Source organism: Bubalus bubalis, chromosome 12 (genome assembly GCF_019923935.1).
Source record: "Bubalus bubalis isolate 160015118507 breed Murrah chromosome 12, NDDB_SH_1, whole genome shotgun sequence".
In the NCBI taxonomy this organism is placed as follows: domain Eukaryota; kingdom Metazoa; phylum Chordata; class Mammalia; order Artiodactyla; family Bovidae; genus Bubalus; species Bubalus bubalis.
Window position 1 is genome coordinate 18,636,155 of NC_059168.1, and position 14,114 is coordinate 18,650,268.

The following is a 14,114-nucleotide window of genomic DNA, read 5'->3' on the forward strand; positions in this document are numbered from 1 at the left end:
TGAAAATACTTGGAAATAAGCTATGTCCCTGAAGTGGGGAAGCAGCTCCATCACTAAGCATGGTGTTCATTGGCAGCAACACAACCCACTCTGGCCTGAGATGGTAGCTACATGCGAGTTGCTCTTTAATATGAAACTTGGTGAGACTGGCTAGGACCTCTGTTGCTCAGTTTCATCAATTTCATCCAGCACGCCTTACTGTCCTCTTGTACCTAAAGCAGGCTCTACCACATGCCTTTAGAGACAGAAACAAAGGTAGAAAGACAGCTTTGCCTAGGGGCAGGAGAGAGTCAGGCTGAGCTTTGTTGCTGTTTAGCTGCTGAGTCCTGTCCAACTCTTTTGCAACCCCATGGACTGTAGCCCGCCAGGCTCCTCTGTCCATGGGATTTCCCAGACAGGAATACTGGAGTGGGTTGCCATGCCCTTCTCTAGGGGATCTTCCTGACCCAAGGATCAAACCCGAGTCTTCTGACTGGCAGTCGATTTCTTTACCAGTGAGCCACCTGGGAAACTTGGCTGAGTTTACAAGAGGGGAACAGATATGGTCCACAGCAGTGGTTTTCAAAGCTTGGTACTCAGACAGCAGCATCAGTAACTTGTCAGAAATGCATATTCTCAGGCCCGAACCCAGCAGAACTTAGTCAACAACTCTGGAGGTGAGGCTCAGAGCCTGTGTTTCTGAAGCCTTCCACTATGTTTAGATGAGACTCTAATAAGTGTGGAAGAGCTGAGAGTGTTGGTAACAATGGCTGTACCCTGATGAGAGTTACTGTCCAGAAAAACCGCAAGTGGGGAATGAGATGAGGAAACATCCTCTTCAGAGAGAGGAAGAAAAATAAGCTGGGATTCATGTGCTGCTCCTAAAGGGGTCTAAATACTGTACCTCCTGAATGGGGCCACCTGCTTCCACATCTGTCCTCAGCCACTTGTGCAGACGTGCCTTTGTATCACCCAGTGTACAGACTTTGCTCCTTTCCATTGCTGGTACTTTTAAAGTGGCAAAAAGTGCTATAGCCCCTTGCTGACTGCAAATGAAGAGGGACGGCTCTTCAGCCACTTACCTCTCAGCCTGCAGGCTGAGTCCCACATTAGTCTGGAAGAGGGTTTTGAGCCAGGAGCCAAGCCCTTTCATGGCTATGAAAAAAAAAATGTAGAATTTCCATGTAAGGGCTACCAAGAATATAAGTGCCTATTTAATAAATTATTTTTTGAGATGCCTTTTCCATTTTGGTAGTTGAAGTTTGAAAAATGTTTGGAGTACTATAATTATCATTTCTGGGAAAAAATACACATTGCAGTATTTTTGTTTTTGCTGCAGGTCAAGTTGTAGTTCAGGATGGAAAGTAAACACATCCCTTTGCTCAGCTGCAGCTCACATATTTGTAGTCTCCGGGTGCCGTCGCAGTGGACGAGGGTTTACACTGTGGGTACACAAAGGATACAAAGACAGCATAGAAACGGGGGGCCCTTTCAGGGGCTCAGCCCGGCGCATGTCTGATCAGAAAGTTGGAGCTGGAGCCAAAGGAACGGTCAGAGAGGTGGAGAAGTCTTCACAGAAAGTCGTGGGAAGGGAGTGAGGCTGCTGTGAGAGGTGCTGACCATCAGAGGTGGTCTGCAGTGAAGAGGTGGTCTCTCCCACTGGGAGAGACTTCCTTCAAGGCACGGGGTAAATGTCAGGAGGCCTTTGCGTGGGGGAGTCACTTGTTACCACATATGCCGTCTTGTCAGTCAGGTCGCTGTGGAAGAGGGCCCATCCACACATCCTGAATGCAGAAATAGCTGAGGAAGACTCTCCAGGGAAAGCGCCATAAATAAGCCAGCTGCCTGTCTTCTCTCCAGAGTGAGGAACTAGGCTTTATAAGTAACCTTTACAAAAAAAGGAATGAATAAAGTAGTCGAAGCTGACAGAGAAACAGCACTTGAGCACAACTTTTAGCGTAGTAAGATGACGGTGTGTGTTGGGCATGCTAAGGTATGTGTGTGTGGGGGGGTGATATATAGCATATTTATGTGTGTGATTGTCATCTTAACCTTTGTCTTTCCTGAGCTTCCCTAGTGGCTCAGATGGTAAAGAATCTACCCGTAGTGCAGGAGACCTGAGTTCAATCCCTGGGTCAGAAAGATCCCTGGAGAAGGGAATGGCAACCCACTCCAGGATCCTTGCCTGGAGAAATCCATGGGTAGAGAAACCTGGTGGGCTACTATCCATGGGGTCGCAAAGAATTGGAAACGACTGAGTGAGTAACACTTACCTTTGTCAATAAGAGCAAACATTTAATGATCTTATCTGTGTTCATTATGCCCAGGCATCATATTGGGCGTTAGGTTTAAAACAAACTGAGACAGAAAGTGAGCTAATCAGAGAGCCTACTACTGTTTTGTGTGTGCGTGTGTTTATACACATACATATGCATACATATAAAATATATGAAATATTCTTTTATATTTATATAATATTTTATATTTGAAAGAATGTGTACATTCTTTTAGTCTCTAAGAAGACTTGTAAAGTTCTTTTTTTCTTATTATTTTGTATTGGAATATAGCCAATTGACAATGTTGTGGTAGCTTCAGGGGACAGCAAAGGGACTCAGCCATACATACACCTGTATCTGTTCTCCCCCAGACTCCCCTTCCATCCAGGTTGCCACATAACATTGAGCAGAGTTCCCTGTGCCATCTTAGACAGTTTCGCAAGAGTCCTTGTAGAACAGGTATTTTTATGCCCTGTTCAATACACAGGTGTAGTGAGTATTCTAACTCAAAGCCCAGACTTTTTCTAATAATCAGTGATGAGGATGATAAGAACTACTATTAGTTGGGCAAGTAGATGTGCCAGGCATAGGCCTACTTGTAATATTTATCTCCTTGACACTTACAACAACCCTGAGGAAATTATGACCCAGAGAGATCACACAGCTAGTTGTAGAGGAGTCAAGATTTGAACATAGTTCTTTCTGGCCTTCAAACATTAGTGGTAAACCCATAGTTTGACTGACTCCCATGTAAAGAAGATTAAAAAGTAACTACTGTTAAATGACAAGTAAGTGATACAAGTAGTTTATCTTCAGTAAAACAGAAATAAGAAAAGTAGGAAGAGGAAGGAAAAAATAAATGGCCAAAATATGTTTTCAAAACTGTTTCTATAGTTTTAGGCACATGTGTTTTTTTTTCTCCCCAGAATGTGCAAACCCTCATGAGAACTACCAGTTGAACAGTCAGAGAGCTTGCTGTTCTTTATTTGCCTGCTCTTGTCAGCAGAGATAGAACAGCAGCAGTGTTCTGTAGACTCTGCTGTCCTTTATTCATCTGCCTTTTGTGGTTGATTTATCATTTTAACCACATAAATATAGTCACTTTGAGGAACCTCTGAAGATGTTAGGTTAGCACGTAATATTCTTTGGAGTCCTTCTGAAGATGTTTGAGATCCATATACCACCTCTGGGACTCAGGAAATTATTGACAATATTATTTACAGAGCCCTTGGTTTACAGTTCTTTGATTTTTAAAATCACATATGATCACATTTCCTACTATACTGCAAAAGCTCTACAGTGATAACAAATATTAGAGTTCTTAAAAAAAAAAAAAGACTGGCTCTCCTTTAATCCCACAGTTAGTTATTTGTTGGTCTTCCTTAAATAAGCAGAGGCCAAGAGCCCCTGGAACCTGATGGCAGAGGAAGGGCTCACAGGGCTTCTGGTTGGAGTAGGTTCATTATGCGCCCACAAAGGCCAGTGCCTCATTTTACAGATGGGACGCACCAGACAGATCCTTCATTTCACCTTTTAAACATCTGGCATTTTAGTCTGTTTTCTCAAATCCATGTCACATTTACACAAAGCAACAACCAAGTTAGTAGCAGCATCCTTTTCCTCTGGAGGAAAATTTGAAGTATGGAAAGTGACCCACCCAAAAGTCGCAGAACCACTCAGCACAATAGAGGCTTTGTTTGTGTTTGATAATGGATGTTGCCTTCCATTTACGCCACCCTGGAGAGTTCTTCATTTCTAATGTTTATGCCTGTGTGACATTTTCAAGCTGTTATGAAGATTCCTCTTAAGATGTTGCTGAACTGACTGTACAAATTTAGTTCATTTAAGTCTTTCCTCATTAGTCATTTGTTTTATTCTCTGATAATTTTCATTCATTTTTTGTGGGCTCGTGTATATGGCAACAAGGGGACAAGTATTCAGAGAAGGCTGTATAGTTTATTAGGTAAAATTAATCGTTTTGAAACCAATCTTCAGTTCTTTTACATTTATCTAGGATCTCCTTAGGCCTTATTTTATTGCCAGAATTTTGAAAAAATGAATTCATTGTTAGATTTTGAAAACTTGTTACCATATATGAATATATGATGTAATTATTTGAATGGCAAATCCTTCTGGGAGTAAATTCAATATATGTTCCTGGTGTGAATTAACAGATGATGAAATAAAATGTCTCTGGACTCAACAACTCTAATAAACTTCCATAAACTATGATTTAAAACCCTGGCAGATGCATATGGGGCCCATTTGGGGGTCTCTCCTATTCCCTGCTCCCTCTTCCCCAGCACCTACCACCTGAAACAGATCCTGGAAACCCCTCCAAGCTTTTTTCATTCCTCCCAGGAAGCTCTGACCTCTGTCAGGAAGATTCCAGAGAAATTGTTGATTCACGTTTCCTAGGATTGAAAGCGGCTTTGAATCTACTGGGAGAATAAGGGATGGGAGTGCTGTGTGTGTGCTAGTAAAAAAAAAAAAGTGTTAGTCACTCAGTCGTGTCCGACTCTTTGCAACGCCATGGACTGTAGCCCACCAGGCTCCTCTGTCCATGGAACAGGGGATGGGAGTGGTGTGTGTGTGTGCTAGAACAGTGAATAAATCCTTACTGTACATTGGAGTCACCTGGGAGACTTTTTAAAATGACTGATACTGGGGTCCCACTTCTAGTGATTCTGACTTAATTGGTTTGGGATGTATTCTGAGCTTTTGAACCTTTTAAGTTCCACAGGGGCTTCTGATGTTGAGAATCAGAATTCTAGCACTGCGGTTCTCAAAGGATAGCACGCATGAGAATCCCCTGGAGGGTTTGTTCAGACAGACTTCGTTCAGCAGAGGGTTTGTTCAGGCCCCACGCTCAAGATGTGGGCCTTACAATTGCCTCTCCAGCAAGGTCCCAGGAAAAGCTGATGTGCTGGTCCATGGACCATTGTTAGAGAACCACCCATCTAGAGCACTTTGTCGCATCTGGGCATCTTGCTCCAATGCAGATTCAGACTCAGTAGGCCTGGCATGGGTGGCGCTTCTGAGCTCTCACAAGCTCCCAGCTGATACTGTTGCAGGTGCTGCAGGCCCAGCCAGGCTCTAATTGAAAGCATCGTTTACAACTCAGCTCAGTAATATCCTGCTTAGAAAAGATGTGTGGTCTGGAAGACTCCTGGAGGTACCAGGGGCTCAGTACACAGCCTGGACCACTCAGTCGCAGGCAGACATCTGGAGGGCTTCGTGTGTTTTTGGCATTTGGCCAGCTGCCATTTGCCAGGATGTTTGAACGTGCCCCTGGTAAAGCTTTGTTGTCAATAGAGAACTCCATTGTAAAGATTCTCATTTTGCTGGAAGAAGTAACACCGTGGTTCTCAACCCTTATCACAGGATAGACTCACCCAGGGAGCTATTGAAACAAATAGAAATTCTCAGGTTCTTCCCCCAGAAATTCTGATGTAATTGATTTGAGAAGGGCTCCAAGACAGTGGCATACTTAAAAGCTTTGTAAGTGAGCCTAATGCACAGCCAGGGTTGAGAACCACTGAGTTTAAGAATCATATGTTGTGGTCTTACAGATCATTTAATTATTGTTCTTTATATTGGGTTAATTTACATTCCACTCCAGTACAACTTTATTAGGTATTTGAAAACAATTTAATATGGCATGCTTAACAAACCACCAAGGAAAGGCTCTGCGTGGGTTCCATCGCTGTTAAATTCTGAAAGAAAATGCTGGGAAAGTACAGCTGGTGTTTCCGAACGAACTGAAATATGAAATATTTCTGGGACTGTATCAACAAGCCTAATTTTTTCCCCTTGGGGTTATGATTGTGTGGAACAAGTCTTCACTGCAGAGCCTGCCAAAAAAGGTTATGATAAAATCATGGAATGTGAATGAAAAGAATTCACAGTGTAACTTTAAAGGAGTCAGTCTCTAGATTTAAAAGCATAGAATGACATGTCTCTTGCATTTGTAATAGAAGCTTTCAAAACAAAATAATGCTGGATGTAAGAAAGCCCCTCCTTTATGTCTGTACGGCCAAGGAGCAAATGAGATGGGGAGAATGGCCAACCAGAAAGTGATGAGGACACAGCCGAAGACCCTGAACCTCTTTACCTTTGCAAGTGACCTTCGCATTCTACATGTGAGCAAAACTGTAGCCATTGACTAGACATGCACATACCAGGAAAGTTGAAGTTTCTCTTGCTTTCCGCATTGTGCACTAGTGTGAAGACTGTGCTTGGGAAGCTCTGCCACTTACTGTGTGACCTCTGCCAAGTTTCTTAGTCTCTCTGTGCCTGTCTCCTCATCTGCCAAGTAGCGATGCCAAGGTCGTCTCCTTCACATGGGAGAGTGAAGGGCTGTGAGCACGAGGCGAGGCATCGTGCCTCCTCCCCCAGAGAAGGTGTCCAGTGAGCAGATGCTGCTTTCAGTACTCTAGCCTGACAGTGAGAATTGAATCCTTAATAAGAACTCTCACTCATCAAAATATTTTTCTTGTCTTTACTGGTATTTTCTACTTGTGAAGTGTACTAATTCAGATTTCTTCTTAACTGTCATGAGATAAATATTTTTTACATGGAGAGTAAGCTTGTTCTTGCCTTGGAGCCTTTATTCTTGCTGTTTCCTATATCTGGGACCTCCCCTCCCCGGCCCTACATTTGCCCACCTTCCACCACCTTTTATCCAGGTCTTCGTGCAGGTGCCATGTCCTGACCTCCCCTACCTGGCCAGTACTTTATACCCAGATGGCCAATTCTGCTTCCAAGAATTTGTTGCTGTCTGGCATGATGCTGTGTAGTTCTTTGTTTATTATGTAACTCCTCTGGAATGGTAAATCCAGTAAAGCAAGCAAGGACTTTGTTTTATTGCCTGCTCTAAGCCCTCTGCCTAGAACCCCTGGTGCATGGAAGTCACTCAGTAAATATGTGTTGAATGAATGGATTAAAAAAGGATTCATAGATTGCATCTCAACTGGTACAAAGATGTGTCTCCCAGGACCACCTAGTGGCCCCTGTGGTACCCTGCATCGATGCCATAGCTATTCTGGGACTTTGGATTATAAAGGAATGAGGTTATAATAAAGGAAGGAGATTACCAGTGAGGTGTGGGGAAAACAGTGATCCCAGACTCTTCCCTTCTTAATGCCATCTTCTACCTACTACATTATTTTAATCCAAATTTGGGGTCCCTTGAAATACCTCCATAGTTAGGAATGCCCAAGGACTGTCTCAGAATGATGACGAGTTCCCTGTGTGTGTGACAGTGGCCCCCTGTGTGCACGTATGCTGTATATATGAGAAGCAGGACAGACTTCAGCAAAGCAGAGTGCCCAGAAGCATCGGCTTTGCAGTTGCCAGTCTCAATTTACTAGTCCATTTTATGTGGCCTAGGGCTTCCCTGGTAGCTCAGATGGTAAAGAATATGCCTACAATGCAGGAGACCCGGGTTCCATCCCTGGGTCAAGCAGATGCCCTGGGGAAGGAAATGGCAACCCACTCCAGTATTCTTGTCTGAAGAATTCCATGGACAGAGGACTCTGGTGGCTATAGTCCATGGGGTCGCAAAGAGTTGGACACCACTGAGCAACTTGCACTCACTCACGTGGCCTGTTTTCCATTAATAAGTGTACAGAGTATCTGCTGTTATTTTTAAGTGGTCATTTTAAGGTATTTTGAAAAAGGAAGAAGGCTTCAGTGTCAGATGTGTGAGACTCTACAGAAATTAAATAGAATGAGGATCTGGCAGTAAAATTTTTCTATTTAGTCATTTTTCTTTTGGCTTTGGTTTAATTAAATCTGTGTTTAAAACAAAAAAATAAAACCTTGAATGCATTTGCTACTTGTAGATCATGATTGTACTTTTCCTCCTGACATATGGACCTGGAGAAAGTTTACAAATAGCCAAGATGCAGGCACATGGGTTAAAGTGATGAGGATTAATAGAAACTTGCCATTATTATTGTAATGTCACTTTAATACTGGGTGACTCTCAGCATTTTGAGAACTCACCTCTTAAAGGAAGATTATTAATATGATGTTAATGTGATGAAACCAGCTTATTTCCCTTAATTATCTCTGTTGTAAGTGATACTGTCACTTTAGTTTTTCTGTATCTGGGGAAGTTTTTTTTCTTTTTTTTTTTTTAAGATGCCAGTTGCGAAGTGTTGCCAGGGGAACCAGACTGAAAAGCTTGTTAATTAAGTTAAATATTATATATTGATTAAGAGTTAAGAGAGGCTTCTGTTCAAATGGATAAAACTTAAAATTCAGAGGTAATGTCATAGCCGCCTTCTAAACGATAGAAAAATATATGGTGTGTCTATAGTTTTCTCTTTATTTTCTCCATGAAAGAGAGATGGAGGAGAGACGAATGAATAAATGAAATCTACTGCAGGAATTATTTAGAAACAGGCTGAGAAAGAAGGTATTAGAAAGACAATTCCTGGTGCTCTGGTAACCATAGTTGGGTTTAAGTGACAGACGACTGGTTGGAGGAAGGGAAGGATGCTGGATGAGTAAGTGTTCTAGGTAATCTATTGAAAGGTGAATAGATGGTAGAAGAAAAGAATAAAGCTAAGAACATTAATGATTACAAAATAAAAAAGTTATATCTTAGAAATCTAAATTCCTTGAGAGCATCATCACTTTACAGTTTGCCAAGTCAGTATAACAGGCTTGAATCTTATGCCTGCTAGTCATGAAGTTATCAACACAGCCTTGAAAAATAAAAAGTGTTAGAAATACAAGGGGAAGTTGCTGGTTCATTGTGGGAGATTTTTATAGATACTTCTTGGAAATCAGGTAAAAAGTGTAAGATCTGGGTAAGCTGAGGGTCATAATTAAGCTTGATTTAATAGATTTGCAGGTTTGTATTCAAAAAACAGAATATATGTCCTTTATGAATACTCATATATTTTAAAGTTGGCCATCAGCCATGTAAACATACCCCCATGCCAAAAAACAAAAATGGATAAACTCAAGAAATTAACAGAAGTAGAAGATTGTATAGCCTAAATTCTCTGACAATAGGGCAGTGAAACTATAAATTAAACTCATAAAGAAAGCCAAAGACAATCTACCCACACCGAAATTTGGTAACGCTGTTCTTAAATGTCTTTAGTTAGGAGATCAAATGGAATTAGAAATGACGAGTTACATTAAAGTACTACATATCAGAAATTAAAACAAAAACAGCATCTGGCTAAAGTATTAAAATCATAATTAAAATTATTCACACTTCTGAGAAAATAAAAGAGAAAGTGAACTAAACATTAATCTTTAAATTTAGAGGAAAGCCAGTTAAACGTTCTAAAAATCAAAGAAGGAATAGATTTGAAAACTTGAAAGAACCCTTGAACATATAAATAAAGAAAGCTTGGTCTGTAAAGCCTGAAGTGAATTTGAGAATCTAGGTGAATGAGGTATTTCTTAACTAATATGTGTTAGTACAGATAATTCTAAAAGAGGTGGAACACCTGAATAATCCAGTAGCCAAAGAAGAAATCTGTTCTTTCCTTCTTTAAAACAAACAAACAAACAAAAAAAAAACCTCCTGAGTTCAGGTAGTTTCATAAGTGAGTTGTATGAAAACATCAAAGAATAGATAACTCTTGGGTTACTCGAACTGCTTTATAGCCGAGAAAGAGGTAGAATGATAAACATTTCATTAAGAAAGTTCTAAAACTAAGGCTGGATGAGGCCAGCATGCATGCGCACACACGCACAGAGAGCTCCGGGCTAGTATTACAAACTTATTAATCTAAAAATATCAAAATGTTGGGAAGTCAAATCCAGCTGGGTCTTTAGAAAGCGGGTTTATCCTCAGACTGGTTTGAGATCTACTAATTGATCATATTAATAAATTAAAGGGAAAGCCAATATAAATCTTGACAAAAGTTAGAAAAGCATTTAGTAAGATTTAATCCTTATTTTTAACATTCTTCAGTCATTTCAGACAGTGTTTGTGGTGGCCTACATTAATCCCACCTGTGTGACTAAGGCAGGTCTTAAGTAAATCTCTTAAGGCTTGAGCTGCAAAATATACACCAGTAGGTGACAATGTTGGAACTGTTAAAAGAAACTTAAAGAGCAGAATAAATAGGAAGATCTAATGTGTTGGGTTGTATTGAAGCATATGTTTGAGAAGTCTGATCATACGTAACAAATATTTTGCGCGATTAGAATGTAGTAGAATGTGATACAGAATACGTTGATGACAGCACATTAACAAGAGTAGAAATTAAGTGCTAGTTGCAGTTAAAGTCATAGCCTCTTATTCACTATGAGGCCATGTGTTTGTATTTGCCAGATCATCCATCAGTGTACTCTACGTGCTTCATCTCCCATACACCCTTCTCCTCCTCAGCTCTTTGATCTGTTCTGCCCACACTGATGGGGATCCAGGAGCGGAATTCCTTTTAATTATGTTCTCTTCTCAAGGCAGTTGCTCAGGGTTGTGATGTGAAATCGGGTATATGCATCCTCTGTACATCCTGTTGCTGCCACACTGGCCTCTTGCTCTTCTTGGGACGTGCAGAAGTGCCATAGCTGTGCCCTCTGCTGGGACGCGCTTCTCTGTGGCCCACCCTTCACTTCTGTAAACCTGTTCAAATCAGGTTTACAGAAATCAGCTTCCCAGTGATGCCTATTCCGACCAAATTGTAACTGGACCCCCCCCCGCCCCCGCCACTTCTTCCATGCACTGATTCCCCCTTCCTCTGCTCTGCTCCCCCCACACACACCTAGCACTTACCAGCTGCTCCTGCTGTATAGTTTGCTTATTCATTGTACCGATTATTTTATACCACTCTCTCCTGCCTTGTAAACTATATGAGGGCAGGGATCTATGTTTGTTTTCCTTGTGGAAACAAGGCTGCTGAAACAGCAGGCACTCGAGAAATATCTTTGCATGAATTTACTAGAACTATGAATATGAAGACTCACCTATGCTATCTTTTGATTAAATAAGAAATAGACAAGGGAGATGGACAGTGAAATGAAAGATACAGTGGTCAAGGTTGAAAATGACCTGAGGGACACTTAGATTTTGTAAATAGACCTACTTTTGTAATGTAAAGAGCTAAGTGGACTAGAAGTGAGGAGGCCTGGATTCTTGCTATATTTTTACCACTAACCTTAGATAGATCACTTGAATGCTAGGGCTTTAGGTTCTTTATCTGCAAAACAGACTAAAATTTTTCATTTAGAAGGATAAACTGGGAGACCTCTGGCACCTTACCCAGCTTTGTGATTCTTTGCAGGTTTTGTTCTAGGGAAGACGGTTTATGAACGTACCCCAGTACCACATGGTGTGTTTTCCCCCAGCAAGTCCCAAACTCTTTTCCCCCAAAGGTCATGGGGCTGTGATGATGTGCTTTTGGTTTATTTCAGGGTTTTTCTCCAGGGCCTAACATTGCTGTAGGTTTCTTGAAAGCTTAAACCAAGAAACTGAGCTGTAGTCTGGGGCTTCATAAACTCAGTCTGTCTTTGCTTGGCTTACTTATTTATTTACTCTCTAAAATGGAAGTGCAGCAGTAGGTTGCTGACACAGTACTGGAGAAGGAAGAACGAGGTACATCTGATGGACTTCTGCTAGGGATAGAAACACTGTAGATGTCATTTAGGGAAATGACATGGGAATTGGGCTCAATATCCATCTTGCTGAAGCTTTCATATCATCTTAGTACTTCATTGCCTCAAATTTCAGAGCGGGAAGGTCAAATTCCTCAATGTTGACTGCCATGCACCTTGTCTCCAGACCCCAAAATAGCCATTAGGTATTTGTGGGTCTGTTTTTGGTGTTTAAATGTACACTGTTCACAAAGAACAGCCCTTAAAACTCCTTTCAAACTAAAGATCTTTTCATTGGTCAGTGGCTCAGTCCCGTTTTCAGGGTCTCCATGGCACATCCGTATCTTCCCTTGGTCTTTCTTCATCTGGTCCATGTGTTGGACATGGATTGTTCAGCACAAGGAAGGGGGATGGGATGATGGGAGAGACAGTGTCCACCTCTCGCCCTGTGTCATGAGCAGGTCTCAGGAGAGAGTCCCACGAGAGGCTCAGCTGCATTTGAGGTTCTCGCTGGGTATCTGTCTGTCTCCTCCTCTTGGCTAGTTAGATCATAAAGACTGCCAGCACTTCTGGGGAAAGTGCTCCGCGCTGCCCCCTTGGGCCTGTGCTAAACTCTTTCTCTCCCATTCAGAAGAGAAGCCAGATTGCTCCAAGGCCCGCTGTGAAGTCCAGTTCTCTCCACGTTGTCCTGAAGACTCCGTTCTGATCGAGGGCTACGCGCCCCCCGGGGAGTGCTGCCCCCTCCCCAGCCGCTGTGTGTGTGACCCCGCGGGCTGCCTGCGGAAAGTCTGCCAGCCAGGATACCTGAACATCCTTGTGTCCAAAGCCTCAGGGAAGCCGGGAGAGTGCTGTGACCTCTATGAGTGCAAACCAGGTATGCACAGGTGTGGTCCCAGCAGCCTCGCTGCTTTGCATCAGAGGGTAGCAGCAGCCAACCACCACCTCCCCTGCCCCTGCGCACCACCCTCCTGCCCCGCCCGCCCCCCCACACAGGCTATGCTGATGAGCTCTGCAGACCTGCTACTTTGAGCTACTGGCAGTCTGACTTCTGCCCTCCAGTCAGAAGACCAGATAATCAACTGATACATAAGCACCTTCAGAGAGGGATCCTGGCTTTTTCTCCTCTTTTTTTTTCCTTCAAAGTTTGCTTGATAGAGGGGCAGTAGGGTTAGAATTTATGGTCCTGTGGCTGCCTCCTTCATTCCCCCAGAGAAGTCATCATCCTCATTTGCAGATATAGCTGTCATTTTAAAGTATTACATTTAAAAACAATCATCATACATAAAACAGAAAGTTATTTTTAGGTAAATACATGCATCAAAGTGCCAGCCATCTTATAGTGAAATACTCAGCCCCTGTCTTTCTTCTTGCCAGCTCCCCACCATTCCTCGGCTGACTTTATAGCATGTGCTAAGTCATCTTTGACTATTTACTCGACTTCTCTGCCACATCCGTTTTGTTGCCATGGCCCAGCTGTTCCTTGCTCTATGGCATTTCTAACATCCTTGTTCTTATGACTGCATTGTGGTCTGTGAATAGGTCTGGACTGGAGTGATTGCCTCTTTGAAAGTTTCTAACCATCGGTCAGATTTTTTTTTTTTAACTGCTAGTTAAATGCTCAAGCCCCGAAATCCCTTGCTCATCTCTTGAACTGTTCCATCTGAAATACCTCTGGCTGATCATCACCATCCACAGAACCACCGTTGGTCTAACTCTTCATCTTTCTCTGTGTCTGCATCTTAACTCTTCAGTGTCCTAATCCTTTCTTTTCTTGAACAGAAAATTTGAGTCGTATTATAGTTCTCTCACATTGACTGAAATGAGAATGCCAGTGCCAAGACAGGGTTTTCAGGAAACAAGGAAACTACAAAAATTCAAAGAGCCAGGGTTTTCATTTGGGGACTTTTAAGTGCAAGTAAACGTAACGGTGACCCGTGCCTCTATTTGCCCCCCAGTTTTCAGTGTGGACTGCAGCACCGTGGAGTGCCCCTCCTTTCAGCAAACCGTGTGCCCCCTGGACAGCTACGAAACCCAAGTCAGACTCACAGCGGATGGCTGCTGCACTCTTCCAACAAGGTTGGTCTGTTGTCTATCACGCTTTCTCCTCTCTCCAGTGTGGTTGCATCTAGAAATCAATTTCAGGCATGCAGTTTGCGTTCCCCAAGTGCCAGGGAACCCTAAGATCCTCCTGTTTGTGTGGAGAAGTCACTGAACTGTTACTGTGACTTGGTAGTTCCACGTGTGGGCCAAAGGCAGGTGTCCTCAGGATAAGTCCCTAATGCTTAGAGG

The 14,114-nt window shown here is 42.5% G+C and overlaps 1 protein-coding gene across 3 annotated transcripts in view; it reads left to right on the forward strand.

Moving 5' to 3' along the window:
- CRIM1 (cysteine rich transmembrane BMP regulator 1) overlaps nucleotides 1–14,114 on the forward strand; it is a 206,598-nt gene that overhangs the window by 80,426 nt on the left and 112,058 nt on the right. For all 3 annotated transcript variants that reach the window (XM_006056852.4, XM_006056853.4, XM_006056855.4), the window contains 2 exons: nucleotides 12,457–12,699; nucleotides 13,781–13,901. In XM_006056852.4, coding sequence (XP_006056914.3) covers nucleotides 12,457–12,699; nucleotides 13,781–13,901 — 364 coding nt within the window. The remainder of the gene's footprint in view (nucleotides 1–12,456; nucleotides 12,700–13,780; nucleotides 13,902–14,114) is intronic.